Source organism: Rhinopithecus roxellana, chromosome 14 (assembly GCF_007565055.1).
Source record: "Rhinopithecus roxellana isolate Shanxi Qingling chromosome 14, ASM756505v1, whole genome shotgun sequence".
Lineage (NCBI taxonomy): Eukaryota > Metazoa > Chordata > Mammalia > Primates > Cercopithecidae > Rhinopithecus > Rhinopithecus roxellana.
This window is the reverse complement of record NC_044562.1, coordinates 33,202,039-33,227,094: the sequence shown is the minus strand read 5'-3', so window position 1 is coordinate 33,227,094 and position 25,056 is coordinate 33,202,039. Positions and strand designations below refer to the sequence as shown.

General features: G+C 41.7%; 1 protein-coding gene across 4 annotated transcripts in view; it reads left to right on the top strand.

The window, feature by feature from the left end:
- Positions 1 to 25,056, top strand: part of SMARCAL1 (SWI/SNF related, matrix associated, actin dependent regulator of chromatin, subfamily a like 1) — a 65,714-nt gene that overhangs the window by 30,100 nt on the left and 10,558 nt on the right. For all 4 annotated transcript variants that reach the window (XR_004053189.1, XM_030916437.1, XM_030916438.1 and 1 more), the window contains 4 exons: positions 5,248 to 5,388; positions 9,082 to 9,300; positions 16,951 to 17,021; positions 20,256 to 20,358. Coding sequence is in view for 3 of the 4 variants with exons in the window: in XM_030916437.1 (XP_030772297.1) it covers positions 5,248 to 5,388; positions 9,082 to 9,300; positions 16,951 to 17,021; positions 20,256 to 20,358 (534 nt within the window). In the remaining variant the exon portion in view is untranslated. The remainder of the gene's footprint in view (positions 1 to 5,247; positions 5,389 to 9,081; positions 9,301 to 16,950; positions 17,022 to 20,255; positions 20,359 to 25,056) is intronic.

Genomic DNA, 25,056 nt, shown 5'->3' with positions numbered 1-25,056 from the left:
CTCTGAAGTCCAGTCTGGCCAGGCATAACAGTCTTCACTCCCATTCAGTCTTCAGTCAGAGGCTTTCTTTTCCCACATGACTCCAACCCTCAGGATTATCGGCACTCTTTTGAACAGTGAGGTGTGTGTGGGGGGTTTTTTGGTTTAGTTTAGTTGTCTTTTGTTTACACTGGCTTTTATTGTTAAACTACTATAATAACAAAATTAAAAATTTTTTAAAGGGAAAGGCTGCCAGAATCCTACCATTCTTTCCTAGTAAGCAGCTGTTTCTCTTTTTCTGTAAGTAGAGAATACTTTTTACATCTCTGTTGATTGGCTGGATGAGATAGTAGCTAAAATGTATAAGGCTTTTTTCTTTTTCCTTTGTAATTAAGTAGTTTAAATAGATGATAAATTCAAATGGCGCCAGGCGCAGTGGCTCATGCCTGTAATCCTAACACTTTGGGAGGTCTGTAGCAGGAGGATCACCTGAGGTCAGGAGTTTGAGATCAGCCTGGCCAAAATGGCGAAAACCCATCTTTACCAAAAATACAAAAATGAGCCAGGCATGCTGGCACCCGCCTGTAATCCCAGCTACTCAGGAGGCTGAGGCGGGAGAATCACTTGAACCTGGGAGGTGGAGGTTACCCTGAGCCGAGATCGCACCACTATTCTCCAGCCGGGGCATCAGAGCTAGACTGTGTCTCAAAAAAAAATTCAAATGATACAAAAGGATGGACAGTGAAAAGTAAGTCTTTCAACCCCTCTGAATCCCTAGTCCCCGTCTCTTTCCCCAAAGGCAGCTATAGTTACCAGTTTTCAGGTTTACTTCCATAAAACAGCCTGCATCTATGGAAGTACGAATGTGTGTGTTTCCTTTCTGCCTCCTTAGAGTGTTTTACCACCATTGTTTTACACTTGTCTTTATCCCCTTAATAATGTATCTTGAAAATCATTCCATATGGTTCCAAATTACTTCTACCGCATTCTTGCAAATAGCATTCTATTGGATAAATTTATCATAATACGTATCATCTGTTCTCTTTTGATGGATTTGTAACCAAATTGCAGCTATTACATGCAATATTGCAATGACCATTTTTTCATATGAGAAGTGGAGAGTAGAAAATGCAATCCCTCTGTGTCTGAGATGGCTTTTTGCCTATCAGGCCAGAGGGGAGAGCGGTGTCAGCTGGCAGATGCTGTTTTCTCCCCTAGTGTGATGAGGCTATAGAAGTCCCCCGGGTCCGACCATTCTCATTTATTTCCTCACTTTCATTACATAATCAGACTTAAAAAGGAAATTATTAGAGTTTGAAACCTATGGTAAAATAGACTGTCTTTTCCAGAGTAAAAAAAATCTACCTTAGGCCAGGCACAGTGGCTCACGTCTATAATCCCACCACTTTGGGAAGCTGAGGTGGGCAGATCACTTGAGGTTAAGAGTTTGAGAATGGCCTGGCCAAAATGGTGAAACCCATCTCTACAAAATTAGCTGGGAATGGTGGTATGCACCTGTAATCCCAGCTGTATGGGAGACTGAGGCAGGAGGGTCACTCGAACCTGGGAGGTGGAGGTTGCAGTGAGCCGAGATCATGTCACTGCACTCCAGCCTGGGTGACAGAGTGATACTCTGTCTCAAAAAAAAAAAAAAAGAAAAGAAAAGAAAGAAAAGAAAAAAGCTTGGAATGGCATAACTTTTTTCAGCTATAATTATACCATTCGATGTATTCTCATTATAATATTTTGGTATTTTTGGACCAATGTACATGCAGTCACTGTCTTCATTCTGTCTGTTCTTACCCAAGAATTGCCTTATATGTGGCGTTATAATTTCATTTATGTTAGAGCAGCAATACTCATTTAGCTTGAAGGCATTATGGTTATCATAGCAAATTAGTTTAGTTAAGGTTAGTACTATTCAGATTTGTGACTAGAACTTTGCCTCTTTTTAGAACATAGGCTAGAACCTAGAGGGAACCATTTATGTGAAATAAGCAGACCTGACCAGAGATTCAGAGGCCATGTATAAAGTATCACTGAGTGGTAGGTGGCCTTCTGCCAGTGCCTAGGGCAGCCTCTAGTCAGCAGTGGCCATAATTATGCTGTTTTCTTGGTTTGGCCTGGTTTGTTTTGGGGGGCACCACTCAGGAGTAGAGTAAAGAATACACCTGCGGTCTCCTTCCCTGACTCCAGGCACTGGGTTTCTCCTGAATGTTGAGCTTTTCCTTTTGCTCTTAGACTTTCGATTTAACTACAGGTGTCTCTTTTGTTGCTCCTTGGATGGTGACTGTGATCCCACATTTATTCTTGATCTGTGTACTTTTGGTCACTTGTCCCCAGACTGTGCTTGCCACTATCCTTATTTTTGAAGATTGTATAATGACCTCTGAACTAATTAAAACACAGCTTCAATGTCCCTGCCACATCAGGGTTACTGAGTATGGAGACTTTCCAGCAGTGTGGACTTGACCTTCTTTTTGATGTTACCTGCCTTCTTCATGTCTTATTTCTAAATTGAATATATGGTATTGTGTAAATTTATTTAGAGTACCGTTAGGAATAATTCTGGGTATAAGACTAGACTGAGCTTTGTTTTCCTAGTCTGGGGTTTTGGTGAAATATATTACAGCCCATCAGAATAATTCACTAAAGTGAGTTACTGGCTCAGTTGGGAAAAAAAAAGAGATAACATAAAGTGATGAAGAATTTCTGAACTGCTTCTTATATAAACTTAAGACTTCAGCTCTTTTCTCTACAGTAGTACATTCTCTTGGCTCTTAATTTTATTTTTTATTTTATTTTATATTTTTTTGAGACAGAGTTTCATTCTTGTCACCCAGGCTGGAGTACAATGGCATGATCTCAGCTCACTGCAACCTCTGCCTCCCCTGCTCTAAGCGATTTTCCTGCCTCAGCCTCCCAAGTAGTGGGATTACAGGTGTGCACCACTGCACCTGGCTAATTTTGTATTTTTAGTAGAGGCAGGGTTTCACCATGTTGGCCAGGTTCATCTCGAACTCCTTACCTCAAGTGATCTGCCTGCCTCAGCCTCCCAAAGTGCTGAGACTACAGGCGTGAGCCACCATGCCCAGCCAGCTCTTAATTTTACAACTATGTATAGTTTATCCACTTTCAGTTACTACATTGAACTCTCTGTGGCGAATTATATATACACTAACTCAATCTATTCTGCAGGATTTTCCCACCCCCAGCCCATGAAGAAATGAAGCCTGTCTTTGAGGGTCATCTGACCCCAACAGTGTCTGCACATGTGAATCACATTATCTTTTTAACACCACACAGAAAGTATTTTTTAACATTGTTCTATCGTAGCTTTCTCAGGTGTTGCTTTTCTCCCATAGCCATGGGAGTTCACTGTAAACTGTTCAATTTAGTGTTGATTTCTGTAGTTTTGTAGATTTATGTTTTCCTAGATTTGGGAGTTTTCAGAAGTAGAGGGTGACATATGACACCTTTGCAGCTGGGCATGTGTTAAAGCCCTTATGGGTGATAGTGGTGACATAGACACATGTTGGGGACTGAGCAGGGAGCAGGCCAAATCACGCCATTACAGACGAGATGCCATTCTGCGTTCTTTTCAAAGCTGGTCTTTTTCTGTTTTTGTAATGCTGCCTCTGCCTTTTTAAGGCCCACAAACACCCCTTTGCAATGCTCCCATCACTCTCTAGTCTGGGGAGTGTATGGGAGAAGCGATTCAATACTAACTATATCCTATAAATATCTGACAGAAGACCCCAGAGTTAATTTCCATCATCTGATCCATGAACTGTTTTTGTCCTGGCTCCATCCCCAGGCCAGCACAGCGACATGAAGAATAGGTTTGGAGTGATGAGGAGATTTTCTCTTATTGATAAAACTTTTCATTTTCCCTTTTTCATTGAAATGATCTTAAAGCCAAGGCAAGAGATGCTACCAACGTCAGCTCATTGTTATTTTAATGAGTCTGCCTTAAACCCTGCAGGAAATTAGAAGGCCTAGGTAATTGAACTGTGGAAAATTATAGCTGGAGACATTCATAGCTCTCCCGTCATAATGGAATTAGATATTGGCGATTGCTGTGAGGGCACAAGTGCGTTTTGATAATTGTATATATTGTATATTTATGAAGAGTGATTTTTTTTCACTGTTGCACCTTTATTTATTTTTATGAGGCAGTGTATCCATCTGTAAACCTAATTTATTGTCCTAGGTGATTTATTACATGCAATTGCCTTGTATTACTGTCATTAACTCAAGGTTACAGTGGTTAACAAGCTGTTTCTAGACAACTGAGCTCCTTGGTAGGGTCCCTTCCCAGAGCTGAAGTGAATTTTACCTCCAGTAATTTGTAGTGATTCTATGTTCTAACACAGTAGGAAGTGTCTCTTTTTTTTTCTCACCATCTTTCCCATCTTAATAATAGGAGGTGGGATCTTCAGGTCTGATCCCCATGGGTCAGGTTGGTGTCTCGGTAGTGAGGAACTTGAAATCTGTCATTGCTATTGACCAACTATTTTTTCCCATCTTGCCCGTGCTAAGCACGCTGCTGCAGATCTGGGCTGAGTTTAGGGAGAATGGAACCAAGTATCACCTTTTAAGGTTCTTGTTATTAATAACTGCAAAATGAGCCTGAGTCAGGGTAGGCTTGAAGCATTGTGAAGCTGAGTTAGTAAAGGCCTTATTTTCCTTTAAAGAAAGTCACATGGAGACGTATACATTGGCAACCCCTGACACTTCCTCTTGGGAATGGGAGAGGGCTGATTGTAATTGTCATTATCTAAGTTCAACTTGCATGTCACAGATTCACTCTGGAGGAAGTTCAGACCTGCCACTGTCTTCTCCCACTTCCTGTCCAATGCTGGAATCTTTGAGTTTACTCTGTGTTCCCTAGGATACTAATTAGCTTCCTTGTGAATTTTTTTGCAGCATATAGTGAACATCTATTGGTTACTTGGTGTCAGGCATATGCTACAGAAAATAAAGGTGAATACAGCCCAGTCCTTATCTCAGGAGGCTTGCAATCTAACAAGGGAGACAGAAAAGTTATAATTCAATGTAATATGTTAAGTACTAGGATAGAGCTCAGCAGAGGGCAGGCAGGGAGGATTTAAAGAAAAGGAGATGCCATCTAACTGCTTGCACTGGCAATGCCATTAGGTTCTTGCAACACCCAGGGCATCCAGCTCCTCCATCACTGAGGCATTTTGAACATTTCCTGTGTGCTCCTCCCTGTGTTCAGAGCACCTTTGGCTGTTTGTCTGTTAGGTTGCCAAGAGGGTGATCCTGTTGTCGGGCACACCAGCCATGTCCCGGCCCGCAGAACTCTACACGCAGATCATCGCAGTCAAGCCAACGTTCTTCCCCCAGTTTCATGCCTTTGGACTTCGCTACTGTGATGCCAAGCGGGTATTTATTATCTCTTCCCTCCCAGCCCACCCATTTCTCACCCTGATTTTGACACTTACCTTTCTCTTCCTTCTCTCTGGCCATGATGTGATCAGAAGAGCACTGGCCAGGGAAATGGATTTCAGTCCTTCTGTTTCTTACTATGGCTTTGGAATGTCCTCAGTGGTAAGAGGAAAATGGTCATCTTACCCTTTAAGTCTAGTTTTAATGGTTATGGTGATCCCAAGTCATCGTTTTCCAGTAAAGGGACCAGTGGCTGATGTATAGGTGTGTGGAGCTCTGAGAGCCGGCTGCCCTCTTGCCCAGGGTCACAGCTCTGCATGAGGCACACTGTTGGAGCTATAAAAGGAAAGTCCATGTCAAGTGCTGGCCCTGGAGAAGATGCTGGCACTGACGTGAGCTAGGAGTGAGGCTGAGGCCCCAGGCAGAGGGAAGAAGGGGTAAGGGCTTCCTCCTGGCATGGGAAGAATATGAAGTAAAGGTGGGAAATTCTTCCCTGTGCCAAAAGGAAAAAAAAAAAAAATAAAGGTAGACTGGGGAGTCTGATCCCAAACTGCCTTGGATAGGCTCTGTGAGTGCAATGCCAGTGGAGCAGGCACCTCAGGACCTATAGCCAGCACCCCAAAAATGCTCTCCCAAAATGGCAAGGAAGCCCTATAAACACAAATGCATTGCCGTGGAATCTTTGTTTTTAAAACCACATTAATTCAGACCTTAGGGATCCTTGTTTTGTGATCAGTCACAAATGTATTGACACTTTGGAGAAATGGCTGCAACTTATCCTACAAGCCATCTATGAGGGGACTGCCCATCTATGAGGGAAAAGCCTTGCTGTGCAAATACATGATATAAATAAGAGTGTCTGCCTTATTTTTTAAATTTTTAAAAGAAGAAAAAAGTTTTCAAGTACTTTAAAAATATCCACTTACATTCAAACAAAGTACTTATAATGTAAATTGTAGTGCTTAGCATAGTTAATTGCAAACTATTTTTAGCTGGTTATTGAGGCAGGAAATTTCCCAATTGTTAAATGTGTTTAAAAGCCATATACTTCTTTAATCATATATTTAATTCATTTTCCCTGTAGATCAATCCAGATTAGATTGATGCTATATAGTTTTCATGGTGCCTCAAAACTCTTCATGTATGATTTGGATTTCTGTCCTATTTGCAAACAGTCCACTTTCTAAAAAGGATCTTCTCTTTCTTGACTATCTGGGCCCATGGCATAATAATATTCAGCTAGTGATGAAAGGGGCTGAAGATAAAATTCATTGCCTTTCCTCCCCAAACTGTCCCTTCCTATGTTCCCAATCTTAGGCCAGCATCTCCTCAGTAGTTTCTCCTGCCAGAAACTAAGGCATTAACTTTGAATTCTCCTTTTCCTGCCTTCTTGATACACCTCCCCAATACAGCAAAGAATGCCTTCCTCCTCATCTTCACATCCTTCTTTCAACCTAGCCCAGTGCCTGGTATGTGGTAATTTTTCAATAAAAACTTGTTGGATTGTTACTATCCCAAAGTCCAGTTTAAAATCTTTGCCGCATGCAGTGGTACACACCTGTAGTCCCAGCTACTCTGGAGGCTGAGGCACGAGAATCGCTTGAACCCAGGAGGCGGAGGTTGCAGTGAGCCAAGATCATGCCACTGCACTCCAGCCTGGGTGACAGAGTAAGACTCTGTCTCAAAACAAAAAGAAAGAAAAAGTAACAAATTATTTGGTATTACTAAGTTTTAACCTACAAGATTAAGAGCTAACAGTATTAGAACCTAGGAGCATGATATCTGTCTTAGTCTGTTTTCTGTTGCTGTAACTAAATACCACAGACTAAGTAACTTATAATGAATAGAGGTTTATTTAGCTCTTGGTTCTGGAGACTGGGAAGTTCAAGAGCATGGCACTGGCATCTAGTGAGGGCCTTCTTGCTGCTTCTTATTTATGACGTGGCAGAAGGCATCAGATGGAGAAGAGAGCAAGAGCATATGTATCAGCTCAGGTCTCTGGTCCTTTTCTTATAAAGCTACCAGTCCCAACATGAGGGACCCACCATGATGACCTTATCTAATCCTAATTACCTCCCAAAGGCCCCACGTTCAATCAACATATGAATTTGGGGATTACTTTTCTAACATGTGAAATTTGGGAGACACATTTAAGCCATAGCAATATCCAAATTAATTATGATATCCACTTGTTCTCAGCATGGTTTTTATTTAATGCAACCCAGAAGCCAGGGCTGCTTTTTTTTTTTTTTTTTTTGCCAGCTTCATGCATTAAGAAACCACTGAAAAGAGAACTTCATGCTGAGCTCATTTGCAAACCACTAACTCTCTGAAGGCATTTGCTGAGAACTTGCAGTTGATTTCAGAGTATTTTTTAAAAAGAAGAAACAGCTTTACAGCATTTTATTCCTCCACCTTTGACCATCTCTTCCTTCTCTCAATTTAGCAAAGGTTTATGAGACACCTATTCTGTCTCCACTATTATGCTAGGCTCTCTAGCCCTCTATAATGGAAAAGCCTAGCCCCTACCCTCAGCTAACTAGCTCATCAGCTAGGAGGGGAGATGAGCTCCTTAAAATACAAAGTAGCGGGCACACTAGCTCCCTGATTTTCTACAAGATTGTAGAAATCAGTTCCATTTCCAGTAAGATTGTTGGTGAAGGATAGGGTATTTAATGGTAATGGCTTCTTTTTTTTTTTTTCTTTTTTTTTTGAGACAGAGTCTTGGTCTGTTGCCCAGATTGGAATGCAGTGACGCCATCTCAGCTCACTGCAACCTCTGCCTCCCAGGTTCAAGCAATTATCCTGCCTCAGCCTCCCCAGTAGCTGGGATTACAGGCGCACACTGCCACGCCAGCTAATTTTTGTATTTTTAGTAGAGATAGGGTTTTGCCATGTTGGCCAGGATGGTCTCGAACTCCTGACCTCAAGTGATCTGCCTGCCTCCACCTCCCAGAGTGTTGGGATTACAGGTGTGAGCCACTGTGCCTGGCCGGTAACGTCTTCTCTAGCTGTGTGACAGGTAATGGACATTTGAGCTCACTGCCTCCCATGAGCTACTCAGCAAGGGGGGCCATGTTTATGAAGGACTGCCTAGACACTCAGCCAGACTGCCAGAAGCCTATGTGGTGGGCTCCTCCTGCCAACCCCAGCTGCCATCAACAACAACACTGCAGTTACTTTTCTTATATTGTACTTGTTTGTGCTGGTGTAGTCCATACTGAGGAACAACAGTTTTTAAAATCCCCGTAAGTCTCATCAAATAAAGATGTTACTGACATTATTTTATTACATTGTGCAACGGACTCTGTAGGATAAGCCATAGGGAAGATTTAGTATTTAGTGTACAGGAATAGTCTGACAAGCCGAGTTTTTTGTTTGTTTTTTAATAAAATGGACATCCAATTGCTTGACTTCTGGCATTTGCTGCTGGAAAAGAAAGCTCACTGCCAAATTGTAGAATGCCGTGATAGGTGTTTTTTGCTCACCTCATTCCTGACTTTTTCTCTGTTTTCCTTTCTGTTTCTCATTTGTTTTACTGGGGGTTTATTTGTCCTTATAAGTCACTTGAAATTCTCTGAGCTAAGCCAGGGGTGGTTGTGAGAAGAGGGACCTCCTAGGATCCCACATCCCTGTTGGACTGGGCCTGAAAGGAGCCTCACGGGGCTATCGCTGTCTTGTTCTCTGCAGATGCCTTGGGGGTGGGACTACTCAGGTTCCTCCAACCTGGGAGAGCTGAAGCTTCTGCTGGAGGAAGCGGTCATGCTGCGGCGCCTCAAGTCTGACGTCCTTTCCCAGCTGCCTGCCAAGCAGCGCAAGATAGTGGTGATTGCCCCAGGACGGATCAATGCCAGGACCAGAGCTGCCCTGGATGCTGCAGCCATGGAAATGACCACCAAGGACAAAACTGTGAGTCCAGGGCTGGAGACGGATTTGGAAGCAGACGTGTCTAGGCGTTCCTTTCCGTGAGGGGCCCTTGAAAATGACCCGACGTTCTCTCAGCTTTCCTTTCTGTAACCTTTTCCCTCTTCTCTAAACAAGAAGAGCAAGTCCATTTCATTCCTCAGCCTACCTAAGTCAGTTTTGAAAAATCCCTTATTAATTTGTGGTTTTATACTTGTATAAATCGCCGTTGATGGATGGCCATAAAGATAAGCACAGGCAACAGCAGGATGGTGATCAATATTCCGAATCCCTCAAAGAATGTGGAAATTATGTCCACTATATTTTGAGAATGCCTCAGTCTAGTAACAGTTGTTAGAAAATTAGTCCTAACGGGCCGGGCGCGGTGGCTCAAGCCTGTAATCCCAGCACTTTGGGAGGCTGAGACGGGCGGATCACGAGGTCAGGAGATCAAGACCATCCTGGCTAACATGGTGAAACCCCGTCTCTACTAAAAATACAAAAAACTAGCCGGGCGACCTGGCGGGCGCCTGTAGTCCCAGCTACTCAGGAGGCTGAGGCAGGAGAATGGCGTGAACCCGGGAGGCGGAGCTTGCAGTGAGCTGAGATCCGGCCACTGCACTCCAGCCTGGGCGACAGAGCAAGACTCCGTCTCAAAAAAAAAAAAAAAAAAAGAAAATTAGTCCTAACATATTTGATACATATGTTAATCCTTTAACCATACTGTGTCATTTGTGTTAGTCAAAATAATAAGTCAACATTCATATAACAAAATAGAGTTTTCAAATCCTCCTAACCTTTTAAATCCCTATTACAGGCATTTATGGTTAGCAGGAAGTTGGCATCCCCCTTTTACAGAGAGAGAAACTGAGGCTCACAGAGATTGCAGTTTGCCAGGCTCTCTCAGCTGCTCCACCGCAGAGCTGAGGTTGGAACCAAGCCTCTTGCCCCTATATTTTAGGACTCTTTTCACTATGATGGTTTTATCTTTTCAAACACTTTTATTTCTGTCTTTAGTGTCATACTGTGCTAAGTGCTATAATCTACACCAGCTCTGTTTCTGTCCTCTTAGATAAAACCTTGTAATTTGCATTACCAAGAAAATAACAGTCATTGATATTTTTCAACATCATGAAGCATTCGCTGGGCTTGATATTACCCCATATAAAGATATTTAGACATAGATCTCAGCCTTCTGGGAAGTTACAAAATAAGTAAGAATGACAAGAGACAGAATGCGTGTTTTTCATGTTATTTTACCATGTGATGAGCAAGATTCATTGATAACTTTGAAGAAATGGCAGGATAGAGGATGCACTGGCAAAATGTCAAGCTGTATTGAATTTATGCTGTATTATATGTAATAATCTAGATGGTCTGGAGTAAGTGAGCAGGCATCATCTCTTTACTGTGGAGTTTTCAAACAAAGTTAAACAGCATTGATGTGAATGTATAGACCAGTGTTCCCAGATTATATTTCAGTGGAACCATGAGTAAAACCAGGAAGCTTTGTCACTAAAAATCAATCTTGGTGGTCTTTTGTTTATTTTTAGAGATAAAAATGCAATGAGTAGAATATTTTTTCTCAATTTGAAGTTTTTTCTTATAACTTTTTCTTAAACAATAACTTTTGTCTACTGGTGAACTCTACCAGACAAAACAAATGAACTGGTATAGCAAATATATTAATGGAAAAATTGAGACATGCAATATTTTTAGATGCAAAGATCTGAATATTTATAAAATGTTATGTTTTTTTCTTTTTTTTGCCAGCAAAAGTTGTTCCTTGTGTGTGTGAGATGGAAGTAAGTCTGTTAGTGTTTCATGAGATTCCCTAGAGAACACCCTCACCAATACCTGGTTCAGCTCCTGAACCAGTTCCAGAACAGCCAAGGTAGACACCTGAAGAAGCAATTAGTGGGCATTTGAATTAAGGAGGAAAAGCACATTAGCTTGTTAAAACACAACTGTGAATTGTGTAGTATGGCCAAAAAGAAAACAAGAAAAGCAGTAGAAATTTTGTACTTAGTGCAACAAGATTTGAAAGCATTTTGTAAACTTCCACCAACTTGTATAGTTCTTCAAGTAAAGGGAGTGGCTCTTTTCAAAGATGGTTTCAGATGCCACCTGAAAGTTTGATTTCTGAGCTTGTTGGTGATGCTATGAAATTAACCTAGGAATGTTAGGTGTTTCATAACTTTAGGTAGCTATACAAATCCGGTATTTTGGGGGATATTTTCATATTTTCTTGCTTAGAAATGGAGCCACAACTCCCTTTTGGTTGTGGAAAAGTACATAAGGGGCCGGGCGCGGTGGCTCACGCCTGTGGTCCCAGCACTTTGGGAGGCTGAGGCGGGCGGATCACAAGGTCAGGAGATCGAGACCGTCCTGGCTAACATGGTGAAACCCTGTCTCTACTAAAACTACAAAAAATTAGCCGGGCATGGTGGCGGGTGCCTGTGGTCTCAGTTACTCGGGAGGCTGAGGCAGGAGAATGGCGTGAACCCGGGAGGCGGAGCTTGCAGTGAGCCGAGATCGCGCCACTGTACTCCAGCCTGGGCGACAGTGAGACTCCTTCTCAAAAAAAGAAAAAAAACAAAAGTACATAAGAGTAGTGCCGGTTGCCTAGAATCCTGCCTGTTGGGTGATTATCCTCCTTGCTTTGTAAACACTGCAGTCTTAACTCCATTTTGCAGATGATGAAAATGAAGCCTAAATTGCAGCATCACTCTTCAAGAATCCAGCTGAGAAAGAGCCCGGAGCTCTTCTCAGTTCAGCACTAGGGAGTTGCTGTCTGCTTCCTTGGAGTCTTAGGAAAATTAAATGTTTATCCCTGAAAGATAGAAATTGAGTTGGTGCAGATTACCTTCAGTGTGATGGCTGAAGCCAGTCACTAAATTCTTTCAGATAATAATTCCTTAAGAACTTGCTGCCTTTTTGTGTCTTAATATAAATCCATTTTTATAATGGAAAATCCAAGTAGAAAACAGATGTGTGTGCTTTGTGCTTCGGGCCATCAGAAGCTTTGGATTTCTAAAACCATTGATTTGGTGCATTTCTAAACCATGGATCTAATCAGGAGCATTGCTGTAACTTACTTCAGGAAGGGAGTCAGCATCAGCTGGAGGCTGGACTACATGACCATAGGCATGTCTTCCAAACCCTGGCCAGCTATGAAATCCTGAGTTGGAAGGGTTAAAATGGGGAATTATGTTTTTTGTTTTTTTTTTATGGTTTTAGTCTAATAAGGAGGCCCTATGGATCTATAGAAAGTCCCCTCTCTCCACTGCCCCCAGTTTTTTAAGTTACTTTTTAGTCCCAAGTTTCCTTGCAATTTTGCAAATCATGGTGACTCCAGCCAAGCACTGCTGATCTGCCTGTCGAGAACTGATTCTTTCTTTGTTCCTTCACACCTTTCCATCTGGAAGAATACATTTCTTAAAAAACTTTATATCACAGGAGCCGAGGTGAAGGAGCCAATTTATAGAATATAATGTATAATGAAAGCCTTTTCTCATTTTTTCAGCTGAAATAATGGATTTCGCTTCACAGGCTAAGGAAAGCTGACTGTGGTCATCTTTTGTCTAAAGCCATTTTTTCGTCCTCAAGACCAGGAGCAGAGAAATGGAACAAGTCCATACAGATTTCCTGGTGACAATATCAGTTCACCCTTGCCATTTGATAATCCACTCAAATTTCCGATGTAGAAAAATTTAAAAACTCCATTGGATCTAATTTAATTAAGGTCTAGTCAGGAACAAAGAATGCAGGTTATTTAAAATTTCCTGGCCAGTAGCTGGCAAAAGAAGTAAGATCATGAATAGAGAGTATTATGTCTGCATAGTTTGGGGGAGTTTTTTTAAAGCTAAAGCTATTGATTTCTCCCACATTAAAAGTATTAATACAATAGATATCCATTGTATAAAATCTGAAAAATAAAGAAAAATACTTAAAATCAGTAACATTTATTGAATACTTGCTATGTGCTGGGCATGGTGCTTTACGTGTATTGGGTCATTAAATTCTCACCATCAGCCCAGATATTTGAGCCTCAGAGCCTGCACTTTTAAGTGCTACAAATTCTGGTTCTACCATTTAGTAGCAGTGTGACAAGTATACTCACTTGACTTTTTTTGCCTCAGTTTCCTAATCTGTGCAGTGGTGTTAATAGTGCCTCCCTTATAGCAATGCTAATTATTAAATGAGTTAATGCATGCTTAGTTCTTAGAACACTGCTTGACCCATAATAAGTGGTATATGAGAGTTAGTTGTTATTTTTATTACTATACTGTTAAAAAGAATCATCTTTTATACAACCATAATTTTGGCATATATAATTTGAGTATTTTTCTATAATTATGTGTGTATATGTTGCTTTAAGATATATTTTTTATATCTGCATATAAATATATATAAGATATATTTTATATATGCAATAAGCAATACGTATATTTTAAAAGCAGAACTGGGATCATACAAACACGTCAAGTGGGAAGGAAAACAGGTTACTGACTTATGAAGACTTTTCCATGTTGTTAAATATTCTCTTAAAACATAATATTTAGCCAGGTGCGCTGGCTCACTCCTGTAATCCCAACATTTTGGGAGGCCAAGGCGGGAGAATCACTTGAGCCCACGAGATTGATACCAGCCTGGACAACATGGCAAAACCCTGTCTCTACAAAAAATACAAAAAAATTAGCTGGGCGTGGTAGTGTGTACCTGTAGTCCCAGCTACTCTGGTGGGAGGCTGAGGTGGGAAGTCCCAGCTACTCGGGTAGGAGGTTGAGGTGGGAGGATCACCTGAGCCTGGGAGTTTGGGGCTGAGGTGAGCTGTGATTGTGCCACTGCGTTCCAGTCTGACAGAGAGAGACCTTGTCTCAGAAAAAACAAAAACAACAACAACAAAACCGTTACATTTAAAGACTGCGTAGTGTTTTCTCACATGGCTATAATTTCGTGGATCATTTTTGTTGGGCCTTTAAGTTATTTTCAGTTGCTCACTATTCTGAGTAATACTGTACTGAAAAAGTAGCTTACATAGAAATTTGTGCACATGTGATTTTATAATGAGAATCACTTTTAAGGAGTAAGTTGCTGGATGATGGGGTTTTGGCATATTTTAAAGGGGGTTGGTACGTTTTGCTGCATCATTCCCAAAAGGGCTAGCCCAGGGTACCATCCCACCAGTCATGTATAATAGTGTTTGTTTCTTCACACTCTCATCAACTCTAGGTGCTAAATGTTAGGGCAAGATTCCTGAAAGTGCTTCTCGGCAGTTTTCCATCTGTTTGTTTTGCCCGCTTTCTTTCTTATTAGGGAGAGTGGCATGAGTGAGTGTGGGTGGGAGGGGTAGGCTGTCTCTGAAGGACACAGGAGTAAAACTGTAGAGGGGCACCGAATGGGGTGCAGTCTGATGGAGGCACACATGCTGCGAGTGAGGTCATCATATGTAAGCCTGCCTTGCCCCTTTGGCTACTAGAAACTGCATTGGGTTGGAGGACTAGCCTGCTGCTGGGGACCCTTAGAGGTCCATAAATGGATTTCATGAAATCTGAGCTACTAGCCACAGGTGAAAAGTTGTGTATGTTTCCAGAGCCTGATATAAAATAGGATAGGTGGCTGCCACTGCCAAGACACATGTAGGATATGAAAGGGATCTATGGTCTAAATCAGTGACCCCACAACTTCCTGTGGTTCCTCAGCATCTTTCTTTTTGCTGGTAAAATCCTAGAGGAAAGACATCATTCAAAGCTAAGAAGCTGGCCAGGTGCAGTGGCTCATGCCTATAATCCCAGCACTGTAAGAGGCCGAGATGGGAGGATTACTTGAGCCCAAGAGTTTGAGACCAATCTGGAAAACATGGTGAGATCCTGTCTCTACAAACAAATTTTTAAAAAGCTGGTGTGGTGGTGCACACCTTTAGTCCCAGTTACTTGGAAGGCTGATGTGGGAGGATCGCATGAGCCCAGGAGGCTGAGGCTGCAGTGAGCCATGATCGTGTCCAGCCTGGGTGGCAGAGCAAGACCTTGTCTCAAAAACAATAAAAACAACCCCAAAGCCAAGAAGCTGTTTTAACCAGACAGCTTTTTCCTCCATCCATAGTTGTTAGTTTTAGGTACAGTCTGGCTGTGGTTGCTTTCCTGAGTTATTGAGATCTCAAGAATGACAGGTTCAAGGCTATAGATGTTATTGCTGTTGAATCATGTCTTTGTTCCCTGGGGAAGCTGTCCTGACAGTCACAGATCTTACAGAGGCCAGGCACAAGAAGAGGGTCCACCTGTAAAACCGTGCTTGTTGGTGGAAGGAGATGGCCACCTGTCTTGGTCCATTTGTGCTGTAACAAAATACTTTAGACTGAGTCATCTATAAACAGAAACATATTGCTCACAGTTTTAGGGGCTGGGAAGTTCAAGGTCAAGTGGCCAGCAGATTCAGCATCTAGTGAGGGCCCAGTCTCTGTTTCAAAGAGGGTGGAAGGAACAAACAGGCTGTCTGTCCTCATGACCTAAGCATCTCCCAGATGCCCCACTTCCTACCACCACTACACTGGAAATTAAGTTTCAGATTATGAATTTTGGGGGGACACTCTTACCGATGATGGTAAGAATATGATCTCTGGGAGGCCAGAGCAATAGTAAATGTGATCTCACATTATTATGAAACGATTTGAGCATCTCCTGTGTTAGCAGTCTTTATTAGGAGTCACTTAAATGTAAACCCTAAAGAAAACACTGTTTCTTCTTCTGGGAAGTTAATAACCTTATGGGGGAGGTAGACCAAGAACATTTGAATAATGGTTTTAAAATGATACTAAAATAGACCAGGCACAATGACTCACGCCTGTAGTGCCAGCACTTTGGGAGGCCGAGGTGAGTGGATCACCAGAGGTCAGGAGTTGGAGACCAGCCTGGCCAACATGGTGAAACCCTGTCTCTACTAAAAATACAAAATTAGCTGGGCATGGTGGCACATGCCTGTAGTCCCAGCCACTTGGAGGCTGAGACAGGAGAATCGCTTGAACCTGGGAGGCAGAGGCTGCAGTGAGCCGAGATCGCGCCACTGCACTCCAGCCTGGGCAAGACAGAGCGAGACTTCATCTCAAAAAAAAATAAAAAATAAGGTAAAATAAAATGATAGTAAAATAGACTAGTCATGGTCCATTTGAATTGATTAATTAAGTCTTGGACAGAGGTAAGCTCTGTAAGTCAGGTAGTCACAGCTTGGCAGAAGAAAAGAGAGAAGCAAAAAGCGAGTTGGGGAAATGTCACATGTAAGTTGTCACCAGGCTGTGGTAAATAGGTATGCTTAACCAAGGCCACATTTCAGTGGGTCACATGGGTTTGGTGTGTATGGTGAAATGCCTACCTGAAATGCTTTTCCAAAGAGCTTTTATGTTTCTTGCCTCTTGGATTCTTGCAACAGTTCTTGGACAATGGCAGAGTAGCTCTAATGCTGTCTCTGAGGACAAAACCAGACCCAGACAGTTCTTCTGACTTGGCGAAAGTGAAAGGGGAATTATTGTCAGCACCAGGGTCTCCTGACTCTGGTGACGGGTGGTTGAGATTTGTAAAACGCATAGGAGCAATAATTAGATCCACTCATCCCAGAGTCTCAGACTGGGGCACTTAACATTCTTAACTTCTCTTTCAACAGAAACAGCAGCAGAAAGATGCCCTCATTCTCTTCTTCAACAGAACGGCTGAAGCTAAAATCCCATCTGTCATGTAAGTGGTCACTAAGCATCGACCTCTCTCTCTCTCTCTCATCTTAAAAAAAAAAAAAAACAACTTATTACTTTAGCCTGCCTGAATGATTTTACTGCTAAGAAATGACCAGAGATGATTAAATGTGCCTTTTGTTGAGGAAGGAAAAAATAAAACAGACGATCAGAGAGTCGAATCATAGCTGCCTTGAAAATAAAATTTGGGGGCCAGGCTTATGCCTGTAATCCCAGCACTTTGGGAGGACAAGGTGGGAGGATTACTTGAGTCCAGGAGTTTGAGACCAGCCTGGACAACATAGTGAGGCCCCATCTCTACAAAAAAATGAACAGAATTAGCTGGGCATGGTGACATACACCCGTGGTCCCAACTACTCGGGAGGCTGAGGAGGGAGGATTGCTTGGGAGGGAGGACGGTTGAGGCTGCAATGAGCTACGATGGTGCTACTGTACTCCAGCCTAAGCAAGAGACTGAAACCCTGTCTCAAGGGAAAAATGAAAAAAGTAAAAGTTTAGGGCACCATGCCCTTAATTACCCACAAGGTGTAAATTGGCCAGTAACTGGAGCTACTACTAGGATGCACCTGGGTTCCAAAGCGATCCTGTCTTGAGCCAAGTAGGCTGGGAGCCCTAGGAGGGTGCGGTTGTCCCCAACACTAAAAGGGAGAGTTTTTCTGGGAGAACTGGGATCGTATTTGCCTTTAGGAGAAAAAAATGAGAAGGAAAAGCTGCCTTATGGGGATACCTGGGTCTTCCCCAAAGTCAGGGATTGTCATCCATTACTAACCTAAATAAAAAGAGAAATGTCAAAGTTTGTTCAAAAGATATGGGCATTGTCATGCTTAATTCTATTTCCACCTCATAAACTAAGCTAAAGTAATAATTTCTATTCTTAGAATTATTCATGACAGAATCCTCAATTGTATGCCTTTCTTAAAGAAAAACCCACTCCTATTTAAATATCACTGGGGTAGGAACCTGGCAATTCTAATGATGTGTAGTTTGCCTGACTTTTTTTTTTGTTTAACATTCATGTGATGCTCTGGCAGGGTAATGGTCCAACTGATGAAATTACAATGAGAATGGATTCCGTAGGGCTGAGTGATGCCAGACTGGCTGTGGGGACTGAGATCTGGGGGTAAATTAGGAAACATATCTTCCCCACCCTCGTACTTGGCCCACCTACCTCTCCACACCCTCCACTGAGGCAAGAGAGTTCCCCACACCACTCCATCTGCAATGCTCCCTGGAAAGACTGCCCAGTACTGGCCTCTCCCTTTCACCTCCTGGGCACTGCCCTTTTCATTTATGACACTGTTACGGAGCTAATGAACTCCAGATGTGGTTTTTATGGCCTGGAAACTTTTCTCCCAGAAACATATCTGAGTTGCCCCCACCGACCCATTTCTCATGTGCTGTGGAATAACAGATGGCAAGGGTGTGCGTTTCTCCCTTGCTCCCTCAGCTCAGGACCTACAAAATTCAGAGTCCACCGGGTGCCTCTCTCTTCAGATACTGCGCCCGGAGCCACCCATTTCCTCATAAACAAACTTTGGTCATACCTTATATATACTTTCTCAAAATTCTATATACAATAAATTGTATAGTACTTTGTAGTTTCCAAACATTTTTTACACCTGCGAACTCATTTCACATTTACAGCATCTTTGTGCGATCACGTAAGTCACACTGGCTCCATTTTTAAAAATGCAGACACTGAGTAAATCTGTGACTCTCTGGGCCTCAGAGTCACACAGCTAGTAAGTGGAAATTAGATTGTACGTCTTCAAAACCCCAATTTCCTCAGCTAGTTGTTTTTCTTTTCTTTTTTGCTGTTGTTTGTTTTTTCATTTTAATGGGCATCTTTTAATAAAAAAAAGCCAAGGTTGTTGTGGTAGGCAGATATTTCAAGCCTAGGAACTTGTAGAAGGTTATAGAACAACAAAGCTGTGTATGAGATATAGAGGGGATAGAGGCATTAGGAAAATTGGGGCCTGTGGTTTTTATGAGCTCACCAAGTGGATTTTGTGGCCTTGTGACTTTTTGCTGCTGTAGCCATAAACTTTTTTGCTTATATCATGGCAAATTTTATGTCTCTCAAAATAATTAAAGTAAATTCTATTAGTATGAACAGTTCACAAATTGAACTCAAATCTGGTGCCCTGGTCATAGTGTTGTTTGAAATGACTCTTGGATGCTTACAGGGCAGTCCACGTACCCTTCCCCCACCTGAGACATATCCTTCTTTAAGGAAGGCAGAGTCTGTTCCCCGCCCAGATGCACCCATGGCTGGTGATGGCTTCAGTGAAGGAGCTCACTTGCCAGTACTGGGCTTACCTCTTTGCAATTGTGATCCCTCTTCAGGGAGCTACCAGGGGAGAGGGGGACCCAGCCAGGGTCTCTTAACCTGGTGACTTCCCACCCCACTGCTCCCTGAGGGTAGCCACCTTAAGGCCAAGCGAAAGATAAGAGGTAGGAAGCTTACCAGGTGCAGTGGCTCACGCCTGTAATCCCAGCACTTTGGGAGACCGAGGCGGGCAAATCACTTGAGGTCAGGAGTTTGAGACCAGCCTGGCCAACATGGTAAAACCCCATCTCTACTAAAAATACAAAAGTTAGCTGGGCATGGTGGTGCCCATAATCCCAGCTACTCAGGAGGCTGAGGCAAGAGAGTTGCTTGAACCTGGGAGGCGAAGGTTGCAGTGAGCCAAGATTTCAGCACTGCACTCCAGCCTGGGCGACAGAGTGAAACTCAGTCTCAGAAAAAAAAAAAAAAAAATGGTGGGAAGCTAAGAAAAAACACAGTGGATGGAACAGGGAAGTAAATTAAAGGGAGGCCGAACAAATGAGATCCTTCTCTCCATAGTCCTCTGCCTTGGAAGAGAATTTATTTACTACTGACTTAACTGCTGGCCCTGTCATTTGAGGTCTAAAGTGGGAGGAGCTGGAGATCCTTCCCAGAATGTCTCTTTAGTATTGTGTATGTCTCAATGTTTAGCTTCTAGAAATTTGTGTACTGTCAATAATTCCTTAGTCCCCTCCCTAAGTACTTTCAGATCTACAGAGGACACTCTAATTTGTATATAAAACACATTATAATGATAGTTGGAGGTAAAGTGAAAACCGTTGATCATCTTCTGTGATCCTAGATAATAAGAATGTTTCAGTAACATACCAGAGACACATAAAACATAAGAAGTATGTGTTTAATCTGTTTTGTTGTCATTGTCAAATGCAGTGAATATATCTTGGACCTACTGGAAAGTGGAAGAGAGAAGTTTCTAGTGTTTGCACACCATAAGGTGGTCCTGGATGCAATTACGCAGGAGCTTGAGAGAAAGGTGAGCTCCCTTTGAAATTCACCATGGGCTGCTTTTGCCATATCCCAAGTTGTTCTGGGCAGGCTTAGATCAGATCCAAGCAAAGTGAGACCGAAGGCTTCCGGAAGCATTGCTGAAGACTTTCTGAAGAACAGTTCTTCTTGTTTGTAGAACCACAGTGGGGTCAAAATGTTTCCCCAGCCCTGTCATTTTAACCTCCTCCATGCTCCAAATAGATATCCCAGGAGTCTTGCTTTAGGAACATCTCCCAGGGGCTGTTCATTATTCTGCATAAATAATTACAAAGTTGGCAAGAGAGGAGATAGCAAAATTGTCCTTTTGTATGGAGACAAGTATTTATTTATGTGAATGTTTTCCTCTTTTCCTTCCTTTCATTCCTCCTCAGCACTGTCAAAGCACTTTTATTAATTGCACATGGCAGTGTGCAGACGTTAGAAGAGAGTTTTATGGCTCTCTTGGAATTGAACGAAAGGGATCTAGAAGGATTTCCAAGGATGTTTATGAAAACTGAACACATTTTATCCCCTTTTCATTTTGGTTAAATTTAAGGCAGTAAATTGCTCTTTGTCTTCCCTCATCATTTATATTTATATAATATTTGAATATACATTAAGGATACAGAGAAATATATAACAAACACCCATGTATCTCCCACCCAGATTTAATAAATGAAAGTTTCACTGTATTTATTTCAAGGTTTTTTTAGTTTTTTTATTTTGAGGCAGAGTCTTGCTGTGTTGCCCACAGTGAAGTGCAGTGGTGGCAGGATCTCAGCTCACTGTATCCTCCACTTCTCAGGTTCAAGTGATTCTCGTGCCTCAGCCTCCCAAGTAGCTGAGACTACCCCACCTTGCCTAATTTTTGTATATTTAATAGAGACGGGGTTTCACCGTGTTGCCCAGACTGGTCTTGAACTCCTGGCCTCAAGTGATCTGCCTGCCTCGGCCTCCCAAAGTGCTTGGATTACAGGCATGAGCCACCACACCCTGCGTGAAGATTTATTTTTTTGATAATAAGATACTTAGGTCCCCTCAGTATTCTAACTCTATTCCCCTTCCATGTCTCCAGCAATAACATCACTATTATGAAGGTAATGGGTATCCTTGCCCTCCATGTTGTCATACTTTATTCTAGGAGTGTGTATTCTCTATCAATTTATAGTCTCCTTTTTGCCTAATTTTTAAAATTTAAAATAAATGACAGCATGGTGTAATTATCCTGCAACTTACTTTTTTCTCAGCATTGTTTTTGAGATTTCTTTATGCTACATTACATGTATAGTTCATTCACTGTAACTGTGGAATTGTATCTCATTGGATAGCTATACTGCAGTTTATCCATTCTCCTGCTGATGGTTGCTATTGTGTGAATATTATAGTAGGTGTATGTTTGTATCTATGCATTTCTTTATGCCTTGTGTATGTGCTTTGTGTAGGGGAGGCATATTCAGGCATGCTCTTGCATGGTTATTAAATAGGCTCATCTTCATACTAAGTGGTGTCAAATTGTTCTCCAAGGTGACCATTCACATTCATAATCTCACTAACAACATATAAGCGTCCCTGTTGTTCTGTGTGCCCATTAACACTGGTATTATCCGACTTTTTAATTTTACTAATCCAGAGATATGAAATATCATCTCATTCTTGCTCTAATTTGCATTTCCCTGACTACCAGTAAAATGTGTATCATTTTATTTATTTATTTATTTATGGCCATTTTAGCTGTCTCCTGTGAATATTCTGTTTGTATCCTTTGCCTGTTTTTCTGTTGGATTGTTTTTTTCTTATTGATCTAGGAAAATTCTTTATAAATTTTGGATATTAATGTTTTATCAGTTATCTTTTTATCTTTTAAATTTCTTTTGTTGGGGAGGGGCTCTCGCTCCATTGCCCAGGCTGGAGTGCAGTGGCTTCATCTCAGCTCACTACAGCCTCTGCCTCCTGGGTTCAAGAGATTCTCGTGCCTCAGGCTCGTGAATAGCTGGGACTACTGGTGCGCACCACCATGCCCAGCTAATTTTTTTTGAATTTTTTTTAGTAGAGACGGGGTTTCACCATGTTGGCCAGGTTGGTCTTGAACTCCTGGCCTCAAGTGATCCACCCGCTTCAGCCTCTCAAAATGCTGGGATTACAGGTGTGAGCCACCAGGCCCAGCTGGTTTAATTCAATTCTAATAAAAACTCCAACTAGATCTTTTTTTTCTTTTTTCTTTTCTTGTCTTTTTTTTTTTTTTGAGGCAGAGTCTCACTCTATCTCCCACACTGGAGTTCAGTGACACGAACACTGCTCACTGAAGCCTCAACCTCCTAGGCTCAAGTGATCCTCCTGCCTGAGCCTCCCCAGTAGCTGGGACCTCAGGAATGTACCACCACGCCTCGCAAATTTTTAAATTTTTCTGTAGAGACGGGGTCTTGCCGTGTTGCCCAACTGGGCTCAAGCAATTCTTTTGCCTCGGCCTACCAAAGTGCTGGGATTACAGGCATTAGCCACCGTATCCAGGCTCCAGGTGGATTTTTTTAAAGGGAACTTTATACTGTTATTCCCAAGAACATCTCAAAAAAGAAAAAAAAAAAAAAAAGCAGGAGCAATATCTAAGCAACTATGAAAAAGAAGAGCAATGTCGGAAGACTTGACCCTTCAGATACTAAATATTAAAATGTATTATAAAACACCAATAATTAAAAGTCAGCCATGCTGGCCCCAGAGAGATGGCCAGATGGGTGGAAGAGAATAGATAGCCCTTTACCATAAATGGGAAGCAAATACATGATCAAGGAAATGTCACAAGTCCGTTTTCAATTTCTTCAACAAAGTTTGGGTAATTGCCTGAATAATTTTGGGGTGGGGAGGGTAGATGAAACTTTACCTCACTGTTTACTATATTAAATTCCAGGTGAATCAAAGATCCTTGAAACCGTGAAGTATTAGAAGAAAATACCAATGAACAATAGCTGATCACTGGGTGGAGAATGACTTTCTAAGCATAAAAACAAAGAAATTACAAAGGAAAAACTGATTCGAATTACCTAAACAGATGGATTTTTTCTGTGACACGTATATATAGTAGTTAAATTTTTTTTTTTTTTTTTTTTTTTTTTGAGGTGGAGTTTTTGCTCTGTCGCTCAGGCTGCAATGCTGTGGTGCAATCTCGGCTTACTGCAGCCTTCACCTCCTGGCTTCAAGCAATTCTCCTGCCTCAGCCTCCCGAGTAGCTGGGACTACAGGTGCCTGCTACCATGCCCAGTTAATCTTTGTATTTTTAGTAGAGACAGGGTTTCACTGTGTTGGTCAGGCTGGTCTCAAACTCTTGGCCTCAGGTGATCCACCCACCTTGGCCTCCCAAAGTGCTAAGATTATAGGTGTGAGCCACTGTGCCCGGCCCACAGTGGTTAGGATTCTCTTGTACATTTGTTACATTTTTGGAGAGCAATTTGGCAGTAACTTAAGGTGTGCATTCAGTTTTTCAAATTTCACTTTAGGAATTTATCCTAAGGAAATCATCAGACTAGTCAGATTTATAAATGAGAATATTTCATGCTGTTGATAATATTCAATAATTGGAAATCTAAGTTTTTATCAACAGATATACTATTAAATAAATTATAGTCCATTCAGCCATAAAATATAATGTTGACCAGTGGTTCCTAACTTTGGACATCACTGAACACTGTAAGAACCTGAAGAAGCTCCAAAATTGAAGCTCTTGGTATCTGGTTAGTATATATTGCTATCAGAAGATGTCCATACTATGGACAAAAAGCTATTGTATGTATAATAATTTTAAAAAATTGTCGTGTTGTCTGGGCGCATTAGCTCACGCCTGTAATCCCAGCATTTTGGGAGACTGAGGTGGGCAGATCACCTGAGGTTAGGAATTCTAGACCAGCCTGGACAACATGGCAGAACCCCAACTCTACTAAAAATACAAAAAGTAGCTGGGCGTGGTGGTGCATGCCTGTAATCCCAGCTAGTCGGGAGGCTGAGACATGAAAATTGCTTGAACCTGGGAGGCAGCGGCTGCAGTGAGTCGAGATCTGCCACTGCACTCCAGCCTGGGTGGCAGACAAGACTCTGTCTCAAAAATAAAATAAATAAAATAGTCATGCATAGAAAAAAGCCTGATGAATATATACCAGTACGTTAATGATGACTATCTCTAAGTAATCGTCGTTATCTTTTTAGGTTTTCTACATTTTTGCAATGAGTGTGTATTCTTTTTATAATAAGAAAAATGACATGTTTTTAAAAATAAAGGAGCATTTAGAAAACAACAGAAAATTAATAGAAGGAAATAAGCTAGGGAAACTATTAGCCACCTCTGTGACATACAAATAGTAGTTTTTACATGTAAAGGTATTTCCTAACTCCCAGTAGGGAAAAAAAAAAAAAAGGGCAACCTGCATAAATAGATAGTTCATCAAAGAAATGACACCGATGGCCAATTAAATGATGCGAAAACACTCAATTTCACTAGTAATCAAGTTAGTGAAAAAAAGATTTTTTTTTTCACCCCATCAAGTCAGCAGAGGTTTTAAAAATGTGCGGGGCTCACTGTTGATGAAAGTGCACCAAGATGGACATGCTAATACATTAGTTAATTTAGAAAGCAATTTGGCAATAATACCAGGAGCCTTAAGTTAAGTTTTTTCTTTTTGCTATTGTACTTTGATTTGTAGTCCAGTCTAAGAAAATCACC